Here is a 23,799-nt window from a genome sequence, read left to right as displayed (position 1 = left end):
TGATTTCTTCATGTGTAAAATAGAGTATTACATATTTTGTCAGGTTAAATCAGTACTGAATGTAAAATGCCTAACACTTTACATATAATAATAAATCTTCAAGAGATCATTAATGATAATAATAACCACCAGGATAATAATGAATTTGGGAAAGCCTTCCATGCCAGGAGTTTGGGCTTGTTAGGTAGGTCCTGGAAAAAGGATTTTAATTTGGCATCAGATAAAAGAAGAAGAGAACAGGACTGAGAAACTAGTTGGTGGCCATTTTGATAATGCAGGGTAGAAGTTATGAGGTCCTACACAAGAGTCACAGCAGTGGTGATGCAAAAGAGGGGGCAGGCAGGAAATGCACTGAAGACAGAGGGTCAGTGAAAGTTGCTAATATGTCAGATGTAGAGATGAAGAAAGAAGAGTGAGAATTCAAAGGTGACTTTCATTTCTGTGATAACAGGAAAGTCTCAACACTGACCATTTTGGCTCCCATAGTTTTTCTAACTCCAAAGTCAGATAGCGTCAGTCATTTCCCTCCCTTTATGAGATGTGCCAGTTACTCCTATATTTCAGCATTCTGTCCTTAGTGTTTACATACTGAATGTGCTAAATGAGAAGCTAAGAACTTTATTTGTCTATCAACTGCAGTTGTGTTTGCAATGGGAAGCAAAATATACAGAAAACCACCTCCTGAAGGAAACATAGTGACTCAAGTTGTCAGATGTATCTGGGTAAGTCCATGAATTGTTTACCTACCTTTTTCAGTCAAAGGGGAAGAGATGCTGTGCTGAGCATATAGGCCTTCAAACATGGCTTCTCTCAATGACCTCTGCTCTACTTCTGTGCCTTTTGGCAAACTGAGATTAATCGGTCTTCCCTCTGTGCCTCTACTTAACCATTAAGTTAAAAATAATGTAATCGTTTTTAAAAATGGGCAAAAGTCTTCTGAAATGTAGTTATGTATGTTACCAACAGAAAATAAGGATAGGTAAAATTAGATTTGAAATATTCTGAAATTCAATGCCTGATGAAATCAAAAGGTTGGAGTAAGTCACTTAAGAGTTATGTGTGTTTGAGGGAAGAGATAATGAATTGGAAAAAGCAGGGGATGTTTTTTTGGTCTCTCCTCTGATATCTACGCTCTGCCCTAGTTTGCCATTTCCAACCGTTTCAAGAACCGTTCTGTGGACATTCCGAAGCGAGAGCACTGGCTGGACTGGGCAGCTGAGAAATACCCAGTAAGCTGGAACTGCAGAAACATCTGATGCCTCCATGTAGTCTTTCCTAATGTCCAAACTGATTCCCTCCTGCTGTATTTGACCTCTTCTCTTACTGTTCTGGGCCACTTCTACTGTAAGCAAGAAAACCCTATCTGGCAATTCAGCCTGTTCCTTCTCACCCCTTCTTGCAGAGGCAGCTCATTATGGATGTGAAGGCACTGACCAGGGTACTATTTCTTTATATCCCATTGCCCATGTTCTGGGCTCTTTTGGATCAGCAGGTAAGAATGGAGACACGAGGGAGGGGACATGGGAATATATGTATACGTATAGCTGATTCACTTTGTTATACAGCAGAAACTAACACACCATTGTAAAACAATTATACTCTAATAAAGATGTTAAAAAAAAAAAGAAGAGTTCTTTTGAAACCTACCCCTTCCTCCAGCCCCTTCCCTCTCAGAGAAAAAGATTTCTTTTAATAGCATCTGTTTGCCCTAGGGCTCACGATGGACCTTGCAAGCCACCAGGATGAATGGGAATTTGGTGAGTAGCAGAGATTTTTCCAGAGAAGTCTATCATTTTCTTTATAATCCATATTAAGGAGAAATTTCTTTGTGTTTTTGCCTGAAAACTGACATAAGATCATAATAGATGTGCCTTTAGCATGAAGATACTGAGTAGGCAAAATAAAGAAAGCAAATCTAGAAATAAAAAGCAGAATCTTTAGAAATCAGAAATGTAAGGATGGAAAGGTTTAAATGTATACAAAGAAGCATTGAGAGGATAGCAAATGAAGTGATAGAGCCTGGGGAAGTGGATGTTTTCTTCCATCTAAGCCTGGCCAGGGAACAGCAGGTTTGATTGCTGTTACAACACAATTGACACCATCTCTTAGGCAGGGCTAACAGCAGAGGACCCAGGGGTGGGGTATTTTGTACATGGATACAGAAATAACGGGAAAATTGTGAACATTATTTCCTCTTTTTCCAATTTCCATTCATTGGCAAAAACGCTTCTCTCATTTGTTCCCACTTCCTAGATTATTGTATTGTTTTTCTATCATCTCAGTTGTGAAGAGGGCAGGGTGGAATGATGCCAGGGTTTTATGATGCCAGTCTGTTTGGAGCCTGCTTAATATAATTTCACCTTTTTCCTTCCCCTGGCTGTCCAGGATTTACCATGTTTGTCCTCTTTTTGACCTCCTGGAGAACAACTTCAGAAACACTGTGTGTCAGTGGGAGTCTTCACCCTAACCATGATGTCTTGTCCGTCATATTACCACCTACGACTGCAGTTACTGAGATTAATAAAAAACACACTGACTTTATTCTCTTTCAAGTTAAAGAAAGCATAGTGAACAGAAAATAAGATTCTCCCTTAAGCCCATCTGCCTTCAGGAGACATAGCCTAAAGCCATTTCCAGTCTCTTTCCCCCCCCCCACCCCACCCCCACCCCTGGCATACCCTTACAAGGATAATAGTGATCCTAAACCAAAGACCTGATGGATTTTACCTTAAGCTTCTCACCTGCTAATTAGCAAGATGGTTGATCTAGGCTTTTTTTTTTGTCTTTAGGCCACCATCTTAATGTGATTTGTTATCATGTTTCAGGGTTTTTTTGTGCTTCAGCCTGACCAGATGCAGGTAGGAGACTTCTCTATAGTCCCGGGTACTTATTTCTTTCCTCATCTACACCATTACCTGTAGTAGTAGGATTACCAACCATAATTTGATGCTTTTTTCCTTGTATGCTGAGGAGAGCTAAACATAGGAATGAAAATATTCTCTTTAAGCCCCACACTTCTCTTTCACGTCCTCTGTTAAGTAAGTAGCTCCTGATCAACTCCAGGGAGACTGAGTTTTGACCTCACAGGGAAAGTATAAGCACTGGATTTTTTTTCCATGTCAAGTATCATGGAAATATTGTCAAAGAAAGTATAAGGCTTTGTTGTGTGAGCAACAAAATCAGAATCTCTGTTTATTGGTGACTCCCAGGTATCTTTTTAAACTCTTGTTCAACAATCCCCAATTCTTCCTTCTCTCATTCCTTTCTCCTGGCCATGACATTTTTCCCTTGGCTGTGGTGCTGAAGAAGATAAGTGAAAATGGGAGGGGAAAGCTCCCAGTTGATTGACAGAAAAACAGGTTCAGAGTGAAACTGGTTCCTTGGGATATTTGGAAGATAATGTGCTATGCAGGGGAAATAGAGTCTTGGGTGTAAAGAGACTGAAGGATGTGGAATCATTCTGTACATAGTATGATGAAAGTGTGTTTGGATGTGAGAGAGAGTGCACACATGCAAATGAGAGCACATGCTCACACTCATGATAGAAGAACATTGTAACTAATCCCTTTTACCATGGTGTTACAGGTACTAAATCCCTTTTTGGTTCTTATCTTCATCCCATTGTTTGACCTTGTCATTTATCCTCTGGTCTCCAAGTGTGGCATTAACTTCACGTAAGTGCTCACTATGCCTATGTTGCTCCAAACTGACTCAACATTTGCCCAGTATGATAAAGAGTCAATATCTTTTCTACTTAGTGATGATTTGTTTTGATTTATCATTTTTCTGCTTCTGTTTATCCATGTTAGATTAAACGCCTGTTAATACTGAAGGACGGGAATTAGATCTAATTAATTCTTATGATAGAGAGTCCAAGCCATTACTGCAGACTTACGTATGTGATGTTGAAGAGTTAGGACTATACTTCATGGGAAGTCAAAAAGTGTGTGAGATTAGGCTCCTAAACCAACTTGTTGCTTTGTTCTTGAAAGTTGCCTCTTCAAAGAAGTCCAGAGCCTTTGAGGATAACTAATCCCTTTAAATCTTCCACTGTCCCTATGAAACAAATGGGGGACCTCATAAGAGTGGGGATAGAATTGTCCCTAATTACTGCTTTCCCCCCCTTCTAAATAGAAGTGTTATTTTTTGTAAAGTTTGACAGAGGAGGGTGTTAAGTTTTCTCTAATTTCTGATTTAATAGCAATTTCCTTTTGGTAACCACTTACCATATTCAGATGACCTTTTGTCATTTACTCATTCATTGAGCAGTTTATTGAGTTCAGCACCAAGTGCTATGCAAATGTAAAAGCACAAATCTTGCTCTTAAGGAGTTTACTCTTTAGTAAGGAAGCTAGAAAATATGCAAGGTTAATTATTGCAACAAGGTGAAATATGTTAAGTGCCCTAAGAAGGAAAGCAAAGTGCCAGGGAAATGCAGAGATGGAAGAGAGAGGCCAGGGTCATGAAAGACTTCTGAAGGAGAGGAAAAGGAGGTAATAATATATAGTGACTGGTATATGGTAAATGTTCAGTAAATCTGGCTATATTACTATTATTTTTGTTATTATGACATAATGGATAAAAAAATCATAAGCAAAGATAGAGGGAAAAATTTGGTGCATTACAGAGAACAATTCAGTATGACTCAAGTAAAAGTAGAAAGAAGGTTATATGAAGGGGAGGCAATACTTTGAGAAGTAATTGGGACCAAATTAGCTAAGCTTAGGGGGTTTAGATTTTATTCTTTAGAGTCTAGAGAGTTTAGCTATAATTGTCTCTTTCTTTCCCCTATAGATCACTTAGGAAAATGGCTGTTGGTATGATCCTAGCATGCCTGGCCTTTGCAGTTGCTGCTACTGTAGAGATAAAAATTAATGTGAGTACAATAAATCTGAAGCCATGAGGGTAGGACCATACCTATTTTGTTCACTTTTCTGACTTGTTCAATCTTGATTTTCTGGGCCCTAAGCACAGTACCTGTTTTAAAGAAGGTGCACAATAAGTGTTTGTGGTCAATGAGTAGATACAGGGGTAAAGCAGCAGTGCAAAATGAAGCCCACCTCCCACCTGAGTGATTCAGAGTATATTGTCAAGGAATTTCCAAACACCGGTATCCAAGATATATAACCATCTCTTAGATAGCTTACCAGACACTCAAACAAATAACTTTTGGCAGATTGAATAGCCACTATTAGGGAATGATGTATGAGGCCACAGCTGAGTCAAAAGTCATGGAGTTTGTTACCTGGCATCAGTGCTTGCTATATTGAGCTGGTGTTTTCCCCCTCCAAACTGCCTTCAGAGTTTTCTAAGCCAAATGCTCTTTAGAGGTAGGAAACTGTGTCCTCCTGACAGCTAGGCTGTCGAGAAAGGACTGAGGTATGTGTTTTCATGGTATCTGAAGGGTTATTTGTTGGTAATTCTAACATGTGTTCTCTGTCCTAAGGAAATGGTCCCACCCCAACCAGATTCCCAAGAGATTTTCCTACAAGTCTTGAATCTGGCAGATAATGAGGTGAAGGTTACAGTGCTGGGAGATGAAAACAACTCTCTGTTGGCAGAGTCTGTCAAATCCTTTCAGGTGACGTATGGACTTGAATGAATCAGAAACACATTCAGATTATGTGCCAAGGCAGCAGCATAATACAGTGGTGAAGAGCATGCACTTGGGGAGTCAAACTGCCCCAGTCCAGTTCCTGGTTCTGCCATTCCCTAGCTATAAGACCCTGAACAAGTTATTTGATCTCTAAGCCTCAGTTTTAGCATCTGTAAAATGGCAATAATTTTTATGTCATAAGCTGTTGTAAGGATAAATATTATATGTAAAGTGCTTAGCATAATGTCTCTCAATAGGTTGTAATTTGTGTTATTATTTCAAACTGCCTTGTAACACACACCCTGTGGAAGAGTTTGGCTTGCATAGTTTCACTACTATATTATACATATTCAGAAATATTCATTTAAAAATATTTTTTAAACAATAAAAGTAATACACATTTATTGTAGAAAATTGGGGAGTATGTCAAAAGATATAAAACCCACCTATAAATCCATCACATGGAGATAATCATAGTTAGCATTTTTGTATAAATGAATAAACAAATTTTGAAAAAGTGTTGAAACACTATATGCTGTATTGACCTTGATTTTTTGTTAACATTAACCATCATAAGCATTTTCCCATGCCCTTAGGTAAACTTTGAGAATGTGATTTTAATGGATACATAATATTCTATTCTGTGGATATAACATGGCTTAGTAAAATATTTCCTTATAGGTATTTAATTTTTTTGTTATTATACATAATTCTATAATGAACATCCGTACTCATAAATCTTTATTCAAGTCTCTAATTACTCCTGTGGTATATTTCTAGAAATGGAATTACTAGGTTAAAGGGTAATGTTGAAAGTATCTAATGAGGTCACCTGCCCTGGGTTACTATGAGATTGTGATGTCCAAGATGGGGTAGAAGGTGAGTGTGACAGGATCTTCATTCTATAGAAAATGCCACACTATTCCAAACTCCACCTGAAGACAAAAAGCCAGAATTTCCACTTCCAACTGAAATATCACAATTTGTCTGTCTACACTGAGCATTCTGTGGAGGAGAAAAAATGGTACACTCTGATCATTCGAGAAGATGGGAAAAGTATTTCTAGCATGATGGTAAGTTGAGGAATGGCCTAGTTTCCAAATTATCTTAGAGTACAATGACTGGGCTCATCAATATCTTACCAAGGATATGAATGATGATCAAAGTTTCTGATTATCAGTTCCCTCTTGTCAGCTGTAACTGATGTTTACTTCCCTCTATTGTAGGTAAAGGATGAAGAAAACAAAACAACCAATGGGATGACAGCCATGAGGTTTGGATGCCAAGGAGACCCAGGCCTCTCTGTTCTCTTGAATCTTGGGTCTCTTCTGATCTGTGGGGCTTCACATGAAGAGACTTCACATTCTACTTGTCTTGTACAGGGATTCTCTTCCTAGAATGTCAAGAAAATTAGTGTCAGAAGGCATTTCCCAGGGCAGTGAGAAGCATAGATTCAAAACCAAGTCTTTTGGCTTGCTTTCTCATGTGGTATTCAAAGATGACCCTGTATTTATGTACGCCTCCTGTGCTCTGCAACATAAATCTCTTCTGCTGAATTTTATCCACTTATCTTGCTCTTAGGAAAATAACTGAATTCTTTCCTCTCTGTGATCACCAGAGAGAAATTTAGAAGTAAGCAAATAATCCTCCCTTCGTTATTGGTAGTTGAATATCTTTTATAGTTACTGTGTTTTTTAAGTAAAATTTAAAATAAACCTATAGGGGCCTCATGGTTTAGTAAAGGCAACACACTTGAAGTCAAAAGACTTGGTTTTGAATCTAGATAAGGCTGAAGGTCTTGTTAGACAGCCTGGGACATTTACAGAAATGGAACCTTGAAGGGGTCACCTGCTCACTGGGGCAGGAATCTGACATGAAATAGACAGATGCATGTGCCTATGGCCATCAAGATTAGATGGTTGCTGTTGAGAATAGCATTTTAGAGGAGAGCTTTCAATAAAAAGTTTGAATTTCACTGAAGGGTGGAACAGTCATAATAATCTGCTTTTGCATATGCAGCTTCAGAAAAAGTAAACAGATCAAAAATAAGTAAGACAACAATGAGGATAGGACTTCCCTGGGTCAGAGAGCAATGGGAACCTCCAGGAAGGATGAAAGGGAGCAATTTCTAGGTTAGTGCAGGATGATTGAATGTCCAGAAATCAATACCAAGGATTTTAGAGGGAACTGCCCTTCTAATCCCATGGGCCAGGGACCAATGCAAATGCTACCAGAAACCCAAACTGAGGGAGAAATTTAGCAGCCCGGGTTCAAAAGACTAGAAAGATGGTTCTGGAAGAGTCCAGGGTTATCTGCAGACCCAAAACAATGATAGCTCAACCTACTGTGGGCTGGAAGTCTGAGTTTTGCATAAGTCAAATCAGACTTCATTTGTAAGAGGATAAAGTATCAGTTTTATATAAATACTGGTACGTATTTATACATATACATATATATATATATATATATATATATATATACACACATACACACACACATAATTATTTTTCTTAGTGGAGTCTCAGTTGATGAATTACACCATTAGAAGACGGAAAGAAATTAGGTGCACCTAAGGTAGGTTAGTAAGGAGACTCAGACTGCCATGGGTGATCACAATAGTGTCATCCCAGCTGAAATCAGGTGAGAGTGTGGCAGATAAAAAGCTAATACCTGAGGAAAGAAAAAGTTAGGGACAGCTAAGACTACTGATTGCTTCTTACATGTGAGCTCATTTATTCACACAGTTAACAATATACATCATGTACCTTTTATGTGCCAGCCACTATTCTAGGCACTAGGCATATAGCAGTAAACAAAACAGAAAAGGCCCCTGCCCTTTTATCAGGTGGGAGAGTCTGTCTGATCTGTAACAATGTCTCTACCCTTAGGTTTGTTAACACTTTGCATGAAGAGATCAACATCTCCCTGGGTACAGATACCTCCCTCGGTGTTGAAGCAGACTATGGTGTGTCTGCTTACAGAACTGTGCAAAGAGGAGAGTAAGAGCATTACCCTTGTAATTTTACTTTTATCAACAACTGTTTTTTAAATGCTTTCTTTGCATATAGGTGGGAGGATTAGGTATATCTCAGCTAATTTTAAATATACACAGATTCCTGCTCTCTTTCAACCTTTGCCTCCTTCCCTCAGTCTCACCTTTTTCTGCATAGATATATTGAGACCATGCTTGTTGTAAAGGCCATACTGTATAGTCAACAAGGCCATCTCTGGGAGGTTTGCCAGTTTATTACTGGCTCCCACTCCTACCCTTTGGTAACTCCTATTAATACCTCGTTCAAGCTTATGCTTTCAGGTTCACTGTTTTATGCTGTTCCACTAATTCATAAAACTTAGAAGAGAAAAATTCTTAAAATTTAGATGAGAAGACTTAGAGACTGAAGTTCACAAAAGAAGACAATTTGTGCCTTCTGCATTCAGGTTTAAGGTTTAAAAAAAAATTAGCCAACAGACAATGAAAAGCTCAGATCAGGGGTAGAAAAAACCTGGCATGAAAATAATTCACTCTGAGACTTCTCTCCTCAAAGAGAAATGGTAGCTTTGCTGATTGATTCACCATCAGTAGAGAGATGAAATCTCTCTTTCCTCCAGAGATGGGAATGCTTTTCTAAACTGTAATGTCGATTCTAACCTAAAATTGTCCTGTTCCAGATATTCTGCAGTGCCTTGTAGAACAAAAAATGAGGACTTTTCACTGAATTTGGGTCTACTAGACTTTGGTGCAGCTTATCTGTTTGTTATTACTAATGTAAGTAGCTCATGGCCACCCTTACTCTCTCCTTCCATATATCTGTATCTATATTTATGTCTGTATAACTATATCATATCTATATATATAAATCTATATCTATCTGAATCTGTATCTGTCATGGGACCCAAATAAGACTCTGTGGCAAGACAGCATCACATACTTATTTCTAGTGAACGGTGATAGTTTCTATAGTGACTTTAGAAAACCTACTAAGGTCTCCATGAGGACTTAAAAGAGATAACATTGGCAACAGGCACAGGGTCTTGGGGAATGGTAGACATAATTTATCTTGAGTCATTGCTATGAGGTGACATGGTTTGCTGCAGTCTCATTATGGCCCCAAGAAAACAAAAATTGTTTAGGTCTTCTTGACTGACTCCACATGTGGGTCTCCTAGCTCCTTGGAAACTGATCTGCTAGCATATCACAGTCTGAAATACCAAGACTGGTAACAAATGTCAGTCTCTACACAAAGTTTGGGGGCTGAATTAACTGTGCTCCATCAAAAGCAATTGTCTCAGCACTCAGGACATGACACCTCTGAATTTTAATTCTGATGTGAATCTTGCTTCTAATTTTATTTCAATACTTTTTTTTTTTTTTTGCGGTACACGGGCCTCTCACTGCTGTGGCCTCTCCCGTTGTGGAGCACACGCTCCAGACGCACAGGCTCAGTGACCATGGCTTATGGGCCCAGCCACTCCACAGTATGTGGGATCTTCCCGGACCGGGGCATGAACCCATGTCTCCTGCATCGGCAGGTGGACTCTTAACCATTGTGCCACCAGGGAAGCCCTATTTCATTACTTTTGACATTGTATTAAATATAAAAAGAAGACAGTGAATAAGGAAAAGATGGAAAATTTCTAGAAGTGTGATGAGAATAATCTGTAAAGTTTTTTTAATTTTAATTAATTAGCATGATATCTTTAGTATGCCATTTTTTATTACAGCTTTATTAAGATATAAGTCATATACCATACAGTTCACCCACTTAAAGTGTATAATGGTTTTCAATGCATTAACATATTCAATATATATTGTATATTCAATACATATATAGAATATATTTTCAATAATATATGTTCAATGGTTTTTAATAAATTCACAGAGTTGTGTAATTTTAGAACATTTTCATTATTCCAAAAAGAAGCCCCATATTCATTAGCAGTTACTCACTATTCCCTCCCATACCCTCTAGCCCTAGCAACCACTTGTTTACTTTCAGTCTCTATAAATTTGCCTATTTCGTATAAATGGAATGATATAACATGTGGCCTTTTGTATCTGGATTGTTTCATTTAGCATATTTTTTAAGGTTCATTCACGTAGCATACATCAGTACTTCATTTCTTTTTATTGCCCAATAATATTCCATTGTATAGGTATAACACATTTTATTCATGTATTCATCAGTTGATGAACATTTGGTTGTTTTCACCTTCTGACTAACATAAATAACGTTGTTACGAACATTCATGTACAAGTTTTTGTGTGGACATATATTTTCACTTCTCTTGGGTGGAGTTGTTGGGTCACATGGTAACTCTATGTTTAACCATTTGAGGAACTGCTAGACTTTTCCAAAGTGAACGTACATTTAACATTCCCACCAATAGAAGGTGGCAATTTTTCTACATCTTTGCCAACACTTGTTTTTCTATCTTCTTAATTATAGCCATCCTAGTAGGTATGAAATGGTATTTCATTGTGGTTTTTATTTATATTTTCCTGATGACTAATGATGTTGAGCACCTTTTTATGTACTTTTTGGCCATTTGTAATCTGCTTTGGAGAAATGTCTATTCAAATTCTTTGCCCAATTTCTAATTGGGTTGTGTTGAGTTGTAAGCATTCCTTATATATTTTAAACATAAGTCCATTATCAGATATATGATTTGCAAATATTTCCTCCCATTCAATAGGTTGTCTTTTTAACTTCCTTAATGGTGTCCACTGAAGTACAAACATTTTTAATCTTTATGATGTTCAGTTTATCAATTTTTTTCTTTGGTTGCTTGTGCTTTTGGTGTTACATCTAAGAAACCATTGCCAAATCCAGTGTCATGAAGATTTATGCTCATTATTTTCCTTTAAGAGTTTTATAGTTTTACCTCTTATATTTAGGTCTTTAATCCATTTTGAGTTCATTTTTGTATATGATGTGAGCTTGGGGCTTAACTGCATTCTTTTGTATGTGAATATCCAGTTGTCCCAGCACAATTTGTTGAAGACTCATCTTTTCCCGTTAAATGGTCTTGACATTCTTGTCAAAAGTCAATTGACCAGAAATGTGAGGGCTTATTTCTGGATTCTCAGTTCTATTCTATTGATCTATATATTTATTCTTGTGCCAGTACAATAATCTCTTCATTACTGTTATTTTGTAGTAAATTTCAAAATCAAGAAGTATGAGTTTTTCAACTTAGTTCTTCCCTTTAAAGATTGATTTGGCTATTATGGGTTCCATGAATTTTCATATGAATTTTAGGATCAGCTTAGGATCAGAAGCCAGCTGGGATTTTTGAGAGGGATTGCACTGAATCTGTAGGTGATTTTGAGGAGTTTTGCTATCTTAACAATACTGTCTCCTGGTCAGTGAACATGAGATGTTTTTCCATTTATTTAGGTCTTCTTTAAGACCTAAATTTTTCAACAATATTTTGTAGTTTTTAGAGTATAGGTTTTACATTTATTTTGTTAAATTTGTTCCTAAGTATTTTATTCTTTATTTTGCTGTTGCTAATGTAACCATTTTCCTAATTTCATTTTTAGATTGTTCATTGCAAATATGTAGAAATACAATTGATATTGATCTTGTGTCTTGCAACCTTACTGAACTCATTTGATAGTTTTAATAGTTTTTTAGTGGATCCCTTAGGACTTTCTACATACAAGATCCTGTCATCTGCATAAAGAAGCTTTACTTCTTTCTTTTCAGTGTGGATGACTTTTATTTCTTTTTCTTGACTAATTGCTCTTGCTTGAACCTCCAATACAGTATTGAATAGAAGTGGTGAGAGTAGACATACTCTTAGGGGGAAAGCATTCATTCTTTAATCACTAAGTATGTTAGCTGTGGGGTTTTCATAGGTATTTATCAGGTATCAGGTTAAGTTCCCTTCTATTCCTAGTTTGTTGTGGGTTTTGTTTGTTTTTTACTATGAAGGGGGGAGGTTGAATTTTGTCAAATGCTTTTTCTGTGTCTATTAAGATAATCATATGGTTTTCTATTGATATGGTGTATTATATTAATTGATTTTCTGATGTTAAACCGACCTAGCTGTATTAGTTTTCTAGGGCTGCTGTAACAAAGTACCACAAGCTGAATGGCTTTATCAACAGAAATTTATTTCCTTATAGTCATAAAGGCTAGAAGTACAAGATCAAGGTGTTGGTAGAGCTGGTTCCTTCTGAGAGCTGTGAGAAAGAATCTGTTTCGGGGCTTCCCAGGTGGCACAGTGGTTGAGAGTCTGCCTGCCAATGCAGGGGACGCGGGTTCGTGCTCCAGTCCGGGAGGATCCCACATGCCGCGGAGCGGCTGGGCCCGTGGGCCGTGGCCGTTGGGCCTGCGCGTCCAGAGCCTGTGCTCTGCAACGGGAGAGGCCGCAACAGTGAGAGGCCCGTGTACCAAAAAAAAAAAAAAAAAAGAATCTGTTTCATTTAGCTTCCTTTAGCTTCTAGTGGTTTTCTGGCAGTATTTGGTGTTTCTTGTTATGTAAAAGAATCACTCCAGTCTCTGCCTTCATCTTCTCATGGAGTTCTCCCTGTATGTTTGTCTATGTTCAAATTTCTCCTATGAGGACACCAGTCACATTAGATTAGAGCCCACCCTAGTGACCTCATTTTAACTTGACTACTATCTGTAACAACCCTATTTCTAAATAAGGTCACATTCTCAGGTACTAGGGGTTAGGACTTCAACATATGAGTTTTAGAGGGACACAACTCAACCCATAACACTTGCATTCCTGGTGTTTTCCTTCTGTCTCTCATATACTGCTCAAGATAGAGGCTATATATTTTGTTTCTGAATGCCAGGATAATAAGCATCTAGAGTACGGATCATATATTAGAGGCCTAAGGGCCCAGTTCCTCACGTAGTCCTGTTTTGTTTGGTCTGTACAGTCTTGACAAAAATAAAAATAATTATTATTAATTGACAATATTTAAAATTCAAGTGATTTTACCTAAGAAACTGTATTCCTTATATTTCTTAAAAACAAAATCAGAAGATTCTATAACAGGTATTACCATGTCAGTTGGCTGGTGCTATAGTGGCTGTACACTTTAGATGGGGTTGGGCTGTCCAGTTCACCATAGTCCCTATCATTCCCATTCAGCCTGCTTTGTTTAGTTAATTACCTGCCTGTGGGTATTTGAGAATGTGACCTTGATTTACAAGCTTAGGTCACAGTCTTCTCTTAGGCTAAGAAAACCCAAATATATGCCCAGGTATTGTTCACATTACCAACTAAAACAACATTTGCCTTACTACACTTCGAACGCAATGGCTTTTGACTCAGAGAATCAAGGGCATGTGGACATCAAAGACTCTTGATTTTAGGGACTTTTGACCTATATGTTTTAGCTCTGCTATTTTTATCTCATGATATATCCAGATATTACACTGGCTATTTAAAAACACTTACTACCTAATAACTGGGTTTTACTCCAACAAAAATACATAATTCCAAAAATTTAATTCAATTATTGTAAGAAATATTAGTAAATATAATCTATTTAAAATAAAACCAACTACAGCTAAAAACCTGCATGTAATAAAAGTAATTTTAGACGAAAAAAGAATTGTAGAATCGTGTATATTGGTAACATTAATAACAAAAAGTTGACCCTGAAAAGATTTCTTTTTGACCAAAATTTCACAGAAAAATTGCATCTTTTTGACAAAATTTGAATGTGTAAGATTTGAGTTCAAAAATAATGGCTAATAAATAGAATTCAACATAGCAAGTGGTATTTGATATGGATTTTAAAACATTGATCAAGAAAATCTTCAATGTAAGGGTTACCAAGAAAATAACTCATTTTGATAAAAGTAATTTTAGTAAAATAGATATTTAAATGGAAAATGTTAGAAATAGTTTAACTGTATTTACATAGAAAATTTAACAAGGAGTTAAACTTTTCTTAAGTACATGCTCTTCTGAAAATTCATTGTGTTTGTATAATTCAGATGCCATTTTACATTTAAAATGTTGGCCAGGATCAAAATACCCAGTAGGTCAAAATGGTGGGAATCTAAAGTACAGTATCAAAATAGTCTACCATTTAAGGGCTCTGCAGTAATGGTATTTGATTGACTGAAGTCAGGCAAGTGAGTTCAGTGTTACTGAAAGGAATTTCAAAAAACTGAAATTGTGTAGAAATTGCTTGGTAGCACAAGGATGAAAATACAATGAGGGGATGGATATAAGACCATAAAATGTTTTAGGCCAGGAATATTTACTTGAGACTCCTGACAAGCCCATTTCTTCTTTCCCTCACTAAGAGCACCGGTCAGGGTCCTCAGGCCTGGAAGATGGAATATATCCCAGCCAACAAAATGTCCATCGCATGGCAGCTACCACAATATGTCCTTGTTACAGCTGGGGAGGTCATGTTCTCTGTCACAGGACTTGAGTTTTCTTATTCTCAGGTAGGTTTTTGCAAGTGGAAAGTGGAGGTGGAGCTGTTGCTCAGAGGGTGGAGTTTTAATCCTGGCACTGCCTTAATTAGGTATGTGACCCTGGCCAAGGTCTCCATATTTTTTGGCCTTAGATTCCTTATGGTCCTGAACAGAGTATCAACTTGACTCCTAGGGTAATGGCAGGCTGCATCCCTATGCTGTTTGGAATCCAGAAAAGGATACTTAAATACTAAGAATAAGGGCTATGGAATCAAACTGCCCACATTCAGATTTTGGCTGCATACCTAATGTGTAACCTTGAGCAAGTGTATCTCTCTAGTGCTATTTTTCTTTATGTATAAAATAATAGTAATAGAACTTATCCCTTAGGGTTGTAATGAAGATTATGATACAATGAATTAAAATATTCAGTTAAGAGCTCCATCTTATTGTTACTCTGAACATTATTACCATCCCCTGAATCAATGTGATAGCTGAACTTAGTAGGGGAAGTTTTTGTGGGAGAAGTTTTCTGGTTAGATGCATGGGGCATGAGGGTGGTGTAGGGAGTTTGTTTACTAACAAATTTGTGTCCTCTGTAGGCTCCCTCTAGCATGAAGTCTGTACTCCAGGCAGCCTGGTTGTTGACAGTTGCAGTTGGGAACATCATCGTGCTTATTGTGGCACAGTTCAGCAGCCTGGTACAGGTATGGACCTAAGGGAAGCAGAAGCACGTGTCTATCCAACTTCCTCTGCTCTCTCTTCCCCCTCCCCTCTGTCTCCCACATTCCCCACTCAGCCCTCTGACTTGAGATGGATTAGATACCCACAGACTTTGCCAGAAAAATAGACATGTAAGTGGCAATAATGACTACCATAGGCCCATGCAAGGAAAGGCCAGTGAGCCCTGTCTTCTGCCAAAGCTCTTCCTAAACAGGTGACCCTGGGTAAATCTGCTCCCCAGTCCTCATCCTATAAAGATCCCTTTAGTTTCAGGTTCTCCATATTCTTCTCTTATATGTATTTCTTCCTGCAGTGGGCCGAATTCATTTTGTTTTCCTGCCTCCTGCTGGTGGTCTGCCTGATCTTCTCCATCATGGGCCACTACTATGTTCCTATAAAGCTAGAGGATATTCAGGGGTCAGCAGATAAGCAGATTCCCCAAATCCAAGGAAACATGATCAACCTGGAGACCAAGAAGACAAAGCTCTAATGACTCCCTGGACTCTGCCCAGACCCCAATTCCTGACTCTGATCTTGGCCATCACCATCTTTAAGCATTTCTTACTCCTACTTGGTTAGAAGAGAGTAGTGGTGTCATATCTGAGCTAATCTCCTCTATTTTTCTTCCATGATAGAGGCAGTTCTAGGACTGGGTTTTTCAGTACATTATAGCAAGTCCCCTGAGACTCTATGTCTTCCCATCTCTCAGTGAACTCGGTAAACCTTGTGTAGTGTTGCTGAAGCTGGCCTGCTACCTCCAAATGGCCATGAAAAACACAAATTTAAGCTTGAGGTTAGTCTCTGTGGTTATCAAAGTTATGTAGGAATTGTTTTACCTGCCATTTAGAACTGATGACCCCACTTTTTGAAGTGCTGATTTAGAGGCAACATTGCAGAATAACAGAGAAATGGTATTTCAAGTTTCTTCATTAGCAGTGTAATTGTACTGTGTATAAGGACCTCAAGAATTGGTATGTCTGGTGTGATCTGGTCCAGGGCCTGGCTTCTCAGGTATCCAGATTTGATAAGACCGTAGTTAATTTTTCAGTACAGATAGTAGGAAACAAAATGACATTTTATTAACACATAGGAGAAGATATATCTTTCTGATAATTACAGTATTTTATCCACTAACCCAAATCCCCTTTCTCAGTACTGATAGATATTTGGAAACCAAATTAAAGATAGTAAACATGGCTCTGGAAAAGAGAACAAGTATAAATTGCAGAAGTCCTGATGAGCCATTTCTTCTACAGTGTACATTCTTCTTAGGGACTACAATGTTTAAGCCCTAGAGTACGCCCTCCTGTGGACAGCTGTGTAGACACTAATAATTTTCCACCCCTGCCTTTTCAATGTTGTTGGGCCAGCTTTGTCTTATTATTACATCATCTTGCTTATTGCAACAAGTATTTAATAACAACAGTATTTTTATGAATATAATTTCCTTTTTTATTAGTACTTCCTTTGGCCTCAAAGTAGTGGATCTGTTTTGATAATTTTTCCTGTTTTACTTTTCCCAAAAATTTTAAATGCCATTTCTTCATTTAGGCCTAGATTTTCCTGTTTATTAAAAAAAAAAAAGTTATATTAATACTCTAGGTTTGAGCTTCTAAAATGGCAGTGCTCCATGGGGGACATGGTCCCATATCAGGATTCTAACAAAATGTGGGGGTTGAGGGAAGGAGTGGTAGAACATGACAGGTTTTTGTTTGTTGCTGTGTTGGCGAAAGAAGTTGAGAAATATTACCTTGCACACAATGAATGAATCAGTGGACAGACACGGGAATATCATGACTCTACAGTGTATTGCTGGGGAAAAGTTCAGAACAGTTGTCCTAGAGAGCCTCATTTCCATTGGTTTTGCTCCATTATTCTCATCTAGAACTGTGTTGAGTCAGTCTCACGTTGTAAATGTAACAAGGAAAGTTGCTTAAGTTTCCCAAGCTTTAATACTCTAGTCTTAGTTACCAAGTTTTCCGAAGTACCGAAGTGACAGCAACACCACCCAGTTTCCACAGATATCTTAATGTGAACCTGACTGTGCTTCTTCAGAAGATTCTCTGTTCATTTTTGAGCAGCTTTAACTCAATCTGTTCTATGAACTATTGTTTCAAGAGATAGTAACAGTGCTCTGTGAATAAAAGTTTTTATGGATAAATAACTTTTGGAAATGAAGCATAAATATCTTCTTCTTAACATTTGCATATTAAGGATTCTGAGATATCCTTCAGTAAAGACACAAGACACTTTGTTTAGTTTCACATGGTATATAGTGTTCTGCAGAACACTGACTTGGGGAAAGCTGGCAGGAAATTCTTCCTTGTGTTGAACTGAAAGCTTTCTCTTTGGAACCTCCTACCATTGGTTCTTTCCTTTATGGCTAACAAGAATAAGCATAAACCTCTCTTTTATGCAGCAGAATTTCTGCTATTTGGAGAGAATTTTCATGTCGACTCCTCAGTCATCAAGTAAGTATTCATCAAGCTAAAGATTCTCAGTTTTTTTTCATGGCTCTTCACAGGGCGTAGTCCAGTCCTTTCACAACTGTTCTTCCACTTCTGAAAAATATCCTTTCCCTGAAATGTAACAGTGGGTCAGAATCCCTCTTAATATGTGATATCTGAAGCCAAATATGTATGACATTCCAGAATTGGTTGGACCAGAAGAACTACAACCTGCTTTTCTCCAAACAATACACTTCTGTTAAGGTAACCTTAGGTAACATTAGATGTTTTTGGCAACTGCATCACAATGTAGGCTTACATTTTAATCACATGGTTGGTTAAAACCTCAAAAATTTTTAAGAGAGTTATTTTTTTATTCAAATACATCTTTGAGTTTCACTATATGCCATTCATTGAGTTAGGTGTTGGAAAAACAAAGATGAGTAATCTGCTATACCTGTGTGCAAGGTTACCTCACTTATCTTGACTAGCTGTCAAGATCTGAGAGAGTACACAGGGCTTGAGGAAGTAATGGAATACTGAGGAAGAGCAAGAAGGACAGTATGACAGGACTGGAGTAAGTAAGGTGTAAAGAGGTAGAGGATGCAGTCCCAGGAAGCTAGGGACCAGATTATGTGGGGCCTGTGGCCATGATAAAACATTTTGATGTTATTCTAAGTGAGATGTGAAACCGTTGGAGGTTTAGAACATGGGGATGACATAATCTGACATTCTCTAAGATCAGTTTGGCCGCTAAGTAGAGAATTGTCTGTAAGCAGGAAGGAATGGAAGCAGGGAGTCCAATTAGTAGATATTTATAATAGTCCAGGTAAAACATGATTGTTATTTGGCCAAGGTGGTAGCAGTGGAGGTGGGGAGAAATGGCTTGACTTGGAATAAATTAAATTATCTTTAAGGTAGAACTGACATGAATTGAATATGGTTTGCATATATGATTTGAAAGAAAGAAATCAGTGCTGACTCTTAGATTTGAAGGCTTGAGTAATGAGGATGAATGATGGTGCAATTTTCTGAGAGTAGGGAAGACTAGGGCAAGAATAGATTTGGGGTGTAAAGTAACTAAGAGTTTTGTGCATGTTGAACTTCAGATGCCAATAAGGTATCCAGTTGGAGATGTTGAGCTGGCAGTTTTATGAGTCTGAAGTTCAGTTAAGAGCCTGGAGCTGGATATATAAACTTGAGAGTCATCAGCATATAAACGGTATTTAAAGGCGTGACACTGGAGCAGATATCCTAGGAAGTAAACGTATACAGAGAAGAGGTTCAAGGTCTAGTCCAACGTCTTTGCCAATCTCTTCTACCACTAGGCACATATATCCATTATTTCTATTCTGGTTTTTGGATTGCCTGGGAGTGCAGGAAAAAGTCACAAGACTATGATTATGTAGTTCCAAATTCTACATCATTTACCCATTTTCCAAATTAGGAACTTAGGCATTTTCCATGATTCCTCCCTCTGCCACTTCACACATACTCAGTTGATCAATAAGTCTTGGAGATTCTACTTACTTAGTAGGCTTCGAATCTGTCCACTTCTCTCCTTTCCCACTGCTGCTCTACCAGTTAAAGCCACCATCATATCTGTAGATTATTACAACAGCCTTTTAAGTTTACTTTTCGGCCTCCAATTTTTCCTACATTACTAGCAATATGATCTTTCTTACAATGTAATTCATATTGCTTTATTGCTTAAAAGCACTTCATTGCTCCCTATTCAGTCTAAACTTCTAATTCCTCAACAAGGCCATCTGACCTTGTCCCTACCTACCTAACTAGTCTCATCCTGCCACTGGCCCTTGTCAGGTTGCACCCCCCCCACACACACACACACACAGATCTGATGAGATCTTAATTGGGATTTTATCACATCTATAGGTCAGTCTGGGGAGAGTTGGCATCTTTACCATGCTGAGCCTTCCCAACCTTGAATCGTTCTTTTTTAAATGTCATTCCTTTTACTTTCTTTGGGTTTAATTTGCTTTGCTCTTTCTAACTTCTTGATATAGATACTTGGGTCATTTATTTTTCTTTTTTTTATAATATACACATTTAGGATAATAGTATATAGATACTTGGATCATTTAGTTTTCTTTTTTTATAATATACACATTTAGGATAACAGTAGGGTTTTTTTAATAGTTTTTTAAAATAAGTTTATTTATTTATTTATTTTTGGCTGCGTTGGGTCTTCGTTGCTGCTCACGGGCTTTCTCTAGTTGAGGCGAGCAGGTGCTACTCTTTTTTTTTAAATCTTTTCCCACATTGAGCCGGTCTTTATTTGCATCTGTTCATTTATTCATTGCTTTATCCATTCAACACATTTTTTCTTTTTTTTCTTTTAACATCTTTATTGGAGTATAATTGCTTTACAATGGTGTGTTAGTTTCTGCTTTATAACAAAATGGATCAGCTATACATATACATATATCCCCATATCTCCTCCCTCTTGCATCTCCCTCCCATCCTCCCTATCCCACCGGGCACAAAGCACGGAGCTGATCTCCCTGTGCTATGCGGTTGCTTCCTACTAGCTATCTATTTTGCATTTGTTAGTATATGTAAGTCCATGCCACTCTCTCACTTCATCCCAGCTTACCCTTCCCCCTCCCCGTGTCCTCAAGTCCATTCTCTACATCTGCATCTTTATTCCTGTCCTGCCACTGGGTTCTTCAGAAACTTTTTTTTTTTTTAGATTCCATATATGTGTGTTAACATACCATATTTATTTTTCTCTTTCTGACTTATTTCAAAGTCTCTAGGTCCACCTACCTCACTACAAATAACTCAGTTTCATTTCTTTTTATGGCTGAGTGACATTCCATTGTATATATGTGCCACATCTTCTTAATCCATTCATCTGTCGATGGACACTTAGTTTGCTTCCATGTCCTGGCTATTGTAAATAGCGCTGCAATGAACATTGTGGTACATGACTCTTTTTTTGAATTATGGTATTCTCAGGGTATATGCCCAGTAATGGGATTGCTGGGTCATATGGTAGTTCTATTTTTAGTTTTTTAAGGAACCTCCATACTGTTCTCCATAGTGGCTGTGTCAATTTACATTCCTAAAACAGTGCAGGAGGGTTCCCTTTTCTCCACACACTCTCCAGCATTTATTGTTTGTAGATTTTTAAATGATGGCCATTCTGACTGGTGTGAGGTGATACCTCATTGTAGTTTTGATTTGCATTTCTCTAATGATTAGTGATGTTGAGCATCCTTTCATGTGTTTGTTGGCAACCTGTATATCTACTTTGGAGAAATATCTACTTAGGTCTTCTGCCCATTTTTGGATTGGGTTGTTTGCTTTTTTGATATTAAGCTGCATGAGCTGCTTGTAAATTTTAGAGATTAGTCCTTTGTCAGTTGCTTCATTTGCAAATATTTTCTCCCATTCTGAGGGTTGTCTTTTCGTCTTGTTTATGGTTTCCTTTGCTGTGCAAAAGCTTTGAAGTTTCATTAGGTCCCATTTGTTTTTTTGTTTTTTGTTTTTTGTTTTGCAGTACACGGGCCTCTCACTGTTGTGGCCTCTCCCGTTGTGGAGCACAGGCTCCAGATGCGCAGCGGCCATGGCTCACGGGCCCAGCTGCTCCGTGGCATGTGGGATCTTCCCGGACTGGGGCACAAACCCGTGTCCCCTGCATCGGCAGGCGGACTCTCAACCACTGCACCACCAGGGAAGCCCTATTTTTCTTTTTACTTCCATTTCTCTAGGAGCTGGGTCAAAAAGGATCTTGCTGTGATTTGTGTCACAGAATGTTCTGCCTATGTTTTCCTCTAAGAGTTTTTTTTTTTTTTTTTTTTTTTTTTTTGTGGTACACGGGCCTCTCACTGTTGTGGCCTCTCCCGTTGCGGAGCACAGGCTCCGGACACGCAGGCCCAGCGGCCATGGCTCACAGGTCCAGCCGCTCCGCGGCATGTGGGATCTTCCCGGACCGGGGCACGAACCTGCGTCCCCTGCATCGGCAGGCGGACTCTCAACCACTGCGCCACCAGGGAAGCCCCCTCTAAGAGTTTTATAGTGTCTGGCCTTACATTTAGGTCTTTAATCCATTTTGAGTTTATTTTTGTTTATGGAGTTAAGGAGTGTTCTAATTTCATTCTTTTACATATAGCTTTCCAGTTTTCCCAGCACCACTTATTGAAGAAACTGTCTTTTCTCCATTGTATATTCTTGCCTCCTTTATCAAAAATAAGGTGACCATATGTGTGTGGGTTTACCTCTGGGCTTTCTATCCTGTTCCATTGATCTGTATTTCTGTTTATGTGCCAGTGCCATATTGTCTTGATTACTGTAGCTTTGTACTATAGTCTGAAGTCAGGGAGCCTGATTCCTCTAGCTCCATTTTTCTTTCTCAAGATTGTTTTTGCTATTCGGGGTCTTTTGTGTTTCCATACAAATTGTGAAATTTTTTGTTCTAGTTCTGTGAAAAATGCCAGTGGTAGTTTGATAGGGATTGCATTGAATCTGTAGATAGCTTTGGGTAGTAGCGTCATTTTCACAATGTTGATTCTTCCAATCCAAGAATATGGTATATCTCTCCATTTGTTTGTATCTTTAATTTCTTTCATCAGTGTCTTATAGTTTTCTACATACAGGACTTTTGTCTCCTTAGGTAGGTTTATTCCTAGGTATTTTATTCTTTTTGTTGTAATGGTAAATGGGAGTGTTTCCTTATTTTCTCTTTCAGAATTTTCATCGTTAGGGTATAGGAATGCAAGAACTTTCTACGCATTAATTTTGTATCCTGCTACTTTACTAAATTCATTGATTAGCTCTAGTAGTTTTCTGATAGCATCTTTAGGCTTCTCTATGTACAGTCTCATGTCATCTGCAGACAGTGACAGTTTTACTTCTTTTCCAATTTGGATTCCTTTTATTTCTTTTTCTTCTCTGATTGCTGTGGCTAAAACTTCCAAAACTATGTTGAATAATAGTGGTGAGAGTGGACATCCTTGTCTTGTTCCTGATCTTAGAGGAAATGGTTTCATTTTTTCACCATTGAGAATGATGTTGGCTATGGGTTATTCATATATGGCCTTTATTATGTTGAGGTAAGTTTCCTCTATGCCTACTTTCTGGAGGGTTTTTATCATAAATGGGTGTTGAATTTTGTCAAAAGCTTTTTCTGCATCTATTGAGATGATCATATGGTTTTTCTCCTTTAGTTTGTTAATATGGTTTATCACATTGATTGATTTGCATATACTGAAGAATCCTTGCATTCCTGGAATAAACCCCACTTGATCATGGTGTATGATCCTTTTAATGTGCTGTTGGATTCTGTTTGCTAGTATTTTGTTGAGGATTTTTGCATCTATGTTCATCAGTGATATTGGCCTGTAGCTTTCTTTCTTTGTCTGGTTTTGGTATCAGGGTGATGGTGGCCTCGTAGAATGAGTTTGGGAGTGTTCCTCCCTCTGCTCTATTTTGGAAGAGTTTGAGAAGAATAGGTGTTAGCTCTTCTCTAAATGTTTGATAGAATTCACTTCTGAAGCCATCTGGTCCTGGGCTTTTGTTTGTTGGAAGATTTTAATCACAGTCTCAATTTCAGTGCTTGTGATTGGTCTGTTTATATTTTCTATGTCTTTCTGGTTCAGTCTCGGTCAGT

General features: G+C 38.1%; 1 protein-coding gene across 2 annotated transcripts in view; it reads left to right on the top strand.

Annotated features, from left to right (window-relative positions):
* SLC15A2 (solute carrier family 15 member 2) overlaps nt 1-16,212 on the top strand; it is a 35,620-nt gene extending 19,408 nt beyond the window's left edge. Inside the window, exons 8-22 of one of the 2 annotated variants that reach the window (XM_065876544.1) lie at nt 640-722; nt 1,143-1,229; nt 1,403-1,492; nt 1,713-1,757; nt 2,826-2,858; nt 3,586-3,674; nt 4,795-4,876; nt 5,447-5,581; nt 6,505-6,669; nt 6,823-6,869; nt 8,485-8,595; nt 9,266-9,362; nt 14,878-15,024; nt 15,597-15,701; nt 16,031-16,212. In XM_065876544.1, coding sequence (XP_065732616.1) covers nt 640-722; nt 1,143-1,229; nt 1,403-1,492; nt 1,713-1,757; nt 2,826-2,858; nt 3,586-3,674; nt 4,795-4,876; nt 5,447-5,581; nt 6,505-6,669; nt 6,823-6,869; nt 8,485-8,595; nt 9,266-9,362; nt 14,878-15,024; nt 15,597-15,701; nt 16,031-16,207 — 1,493 coding nt within the window. In that variant the 3' untranslated portion in view covers nt 16,208-16,212. The remainder of the gene's footprint in view (nt 1-639; nt 723-1,142; nt 1,230-1,402; nt 1,493-1,712; nt 1,758-2,825; nt 2,859-3,585; nt 3,675-4,794; nt 4,877-5,446; nt 5,582-6,504; nt 6,670-6,822; nt 6,870-8,484; nt 8,596-9,265; nt 9,363-14,877; nt 15,025-15,596; nt 15,702-16,030) is intronic. The other variant, XM_065876545.1, reaches the window with a different exon arrangement.
* Nucleotides 16,213-23,799: the final 7,587 nt, after the last annotated feature.

Source organism: Phocoena phocoena, chromosome 4 (assembly GCF_963924675.1).
Source record: "Phocoena phocoena chromosome 4, mPhoPho1.1, whole genome shotgun sequence".
In the NCBI taxonomy this organism is placed as follows: domain Eukaryota; kingdom Metazoa; phylum Chordata; class Mammalia; order Artiodactyla; family Phocoenidae; genus Phocoena; species Phocoena phocoena.
Note: the sequence above shows the minus strand (reverse complement) of the source record. Positions and strands in the feature narration are given on the sequence as shown.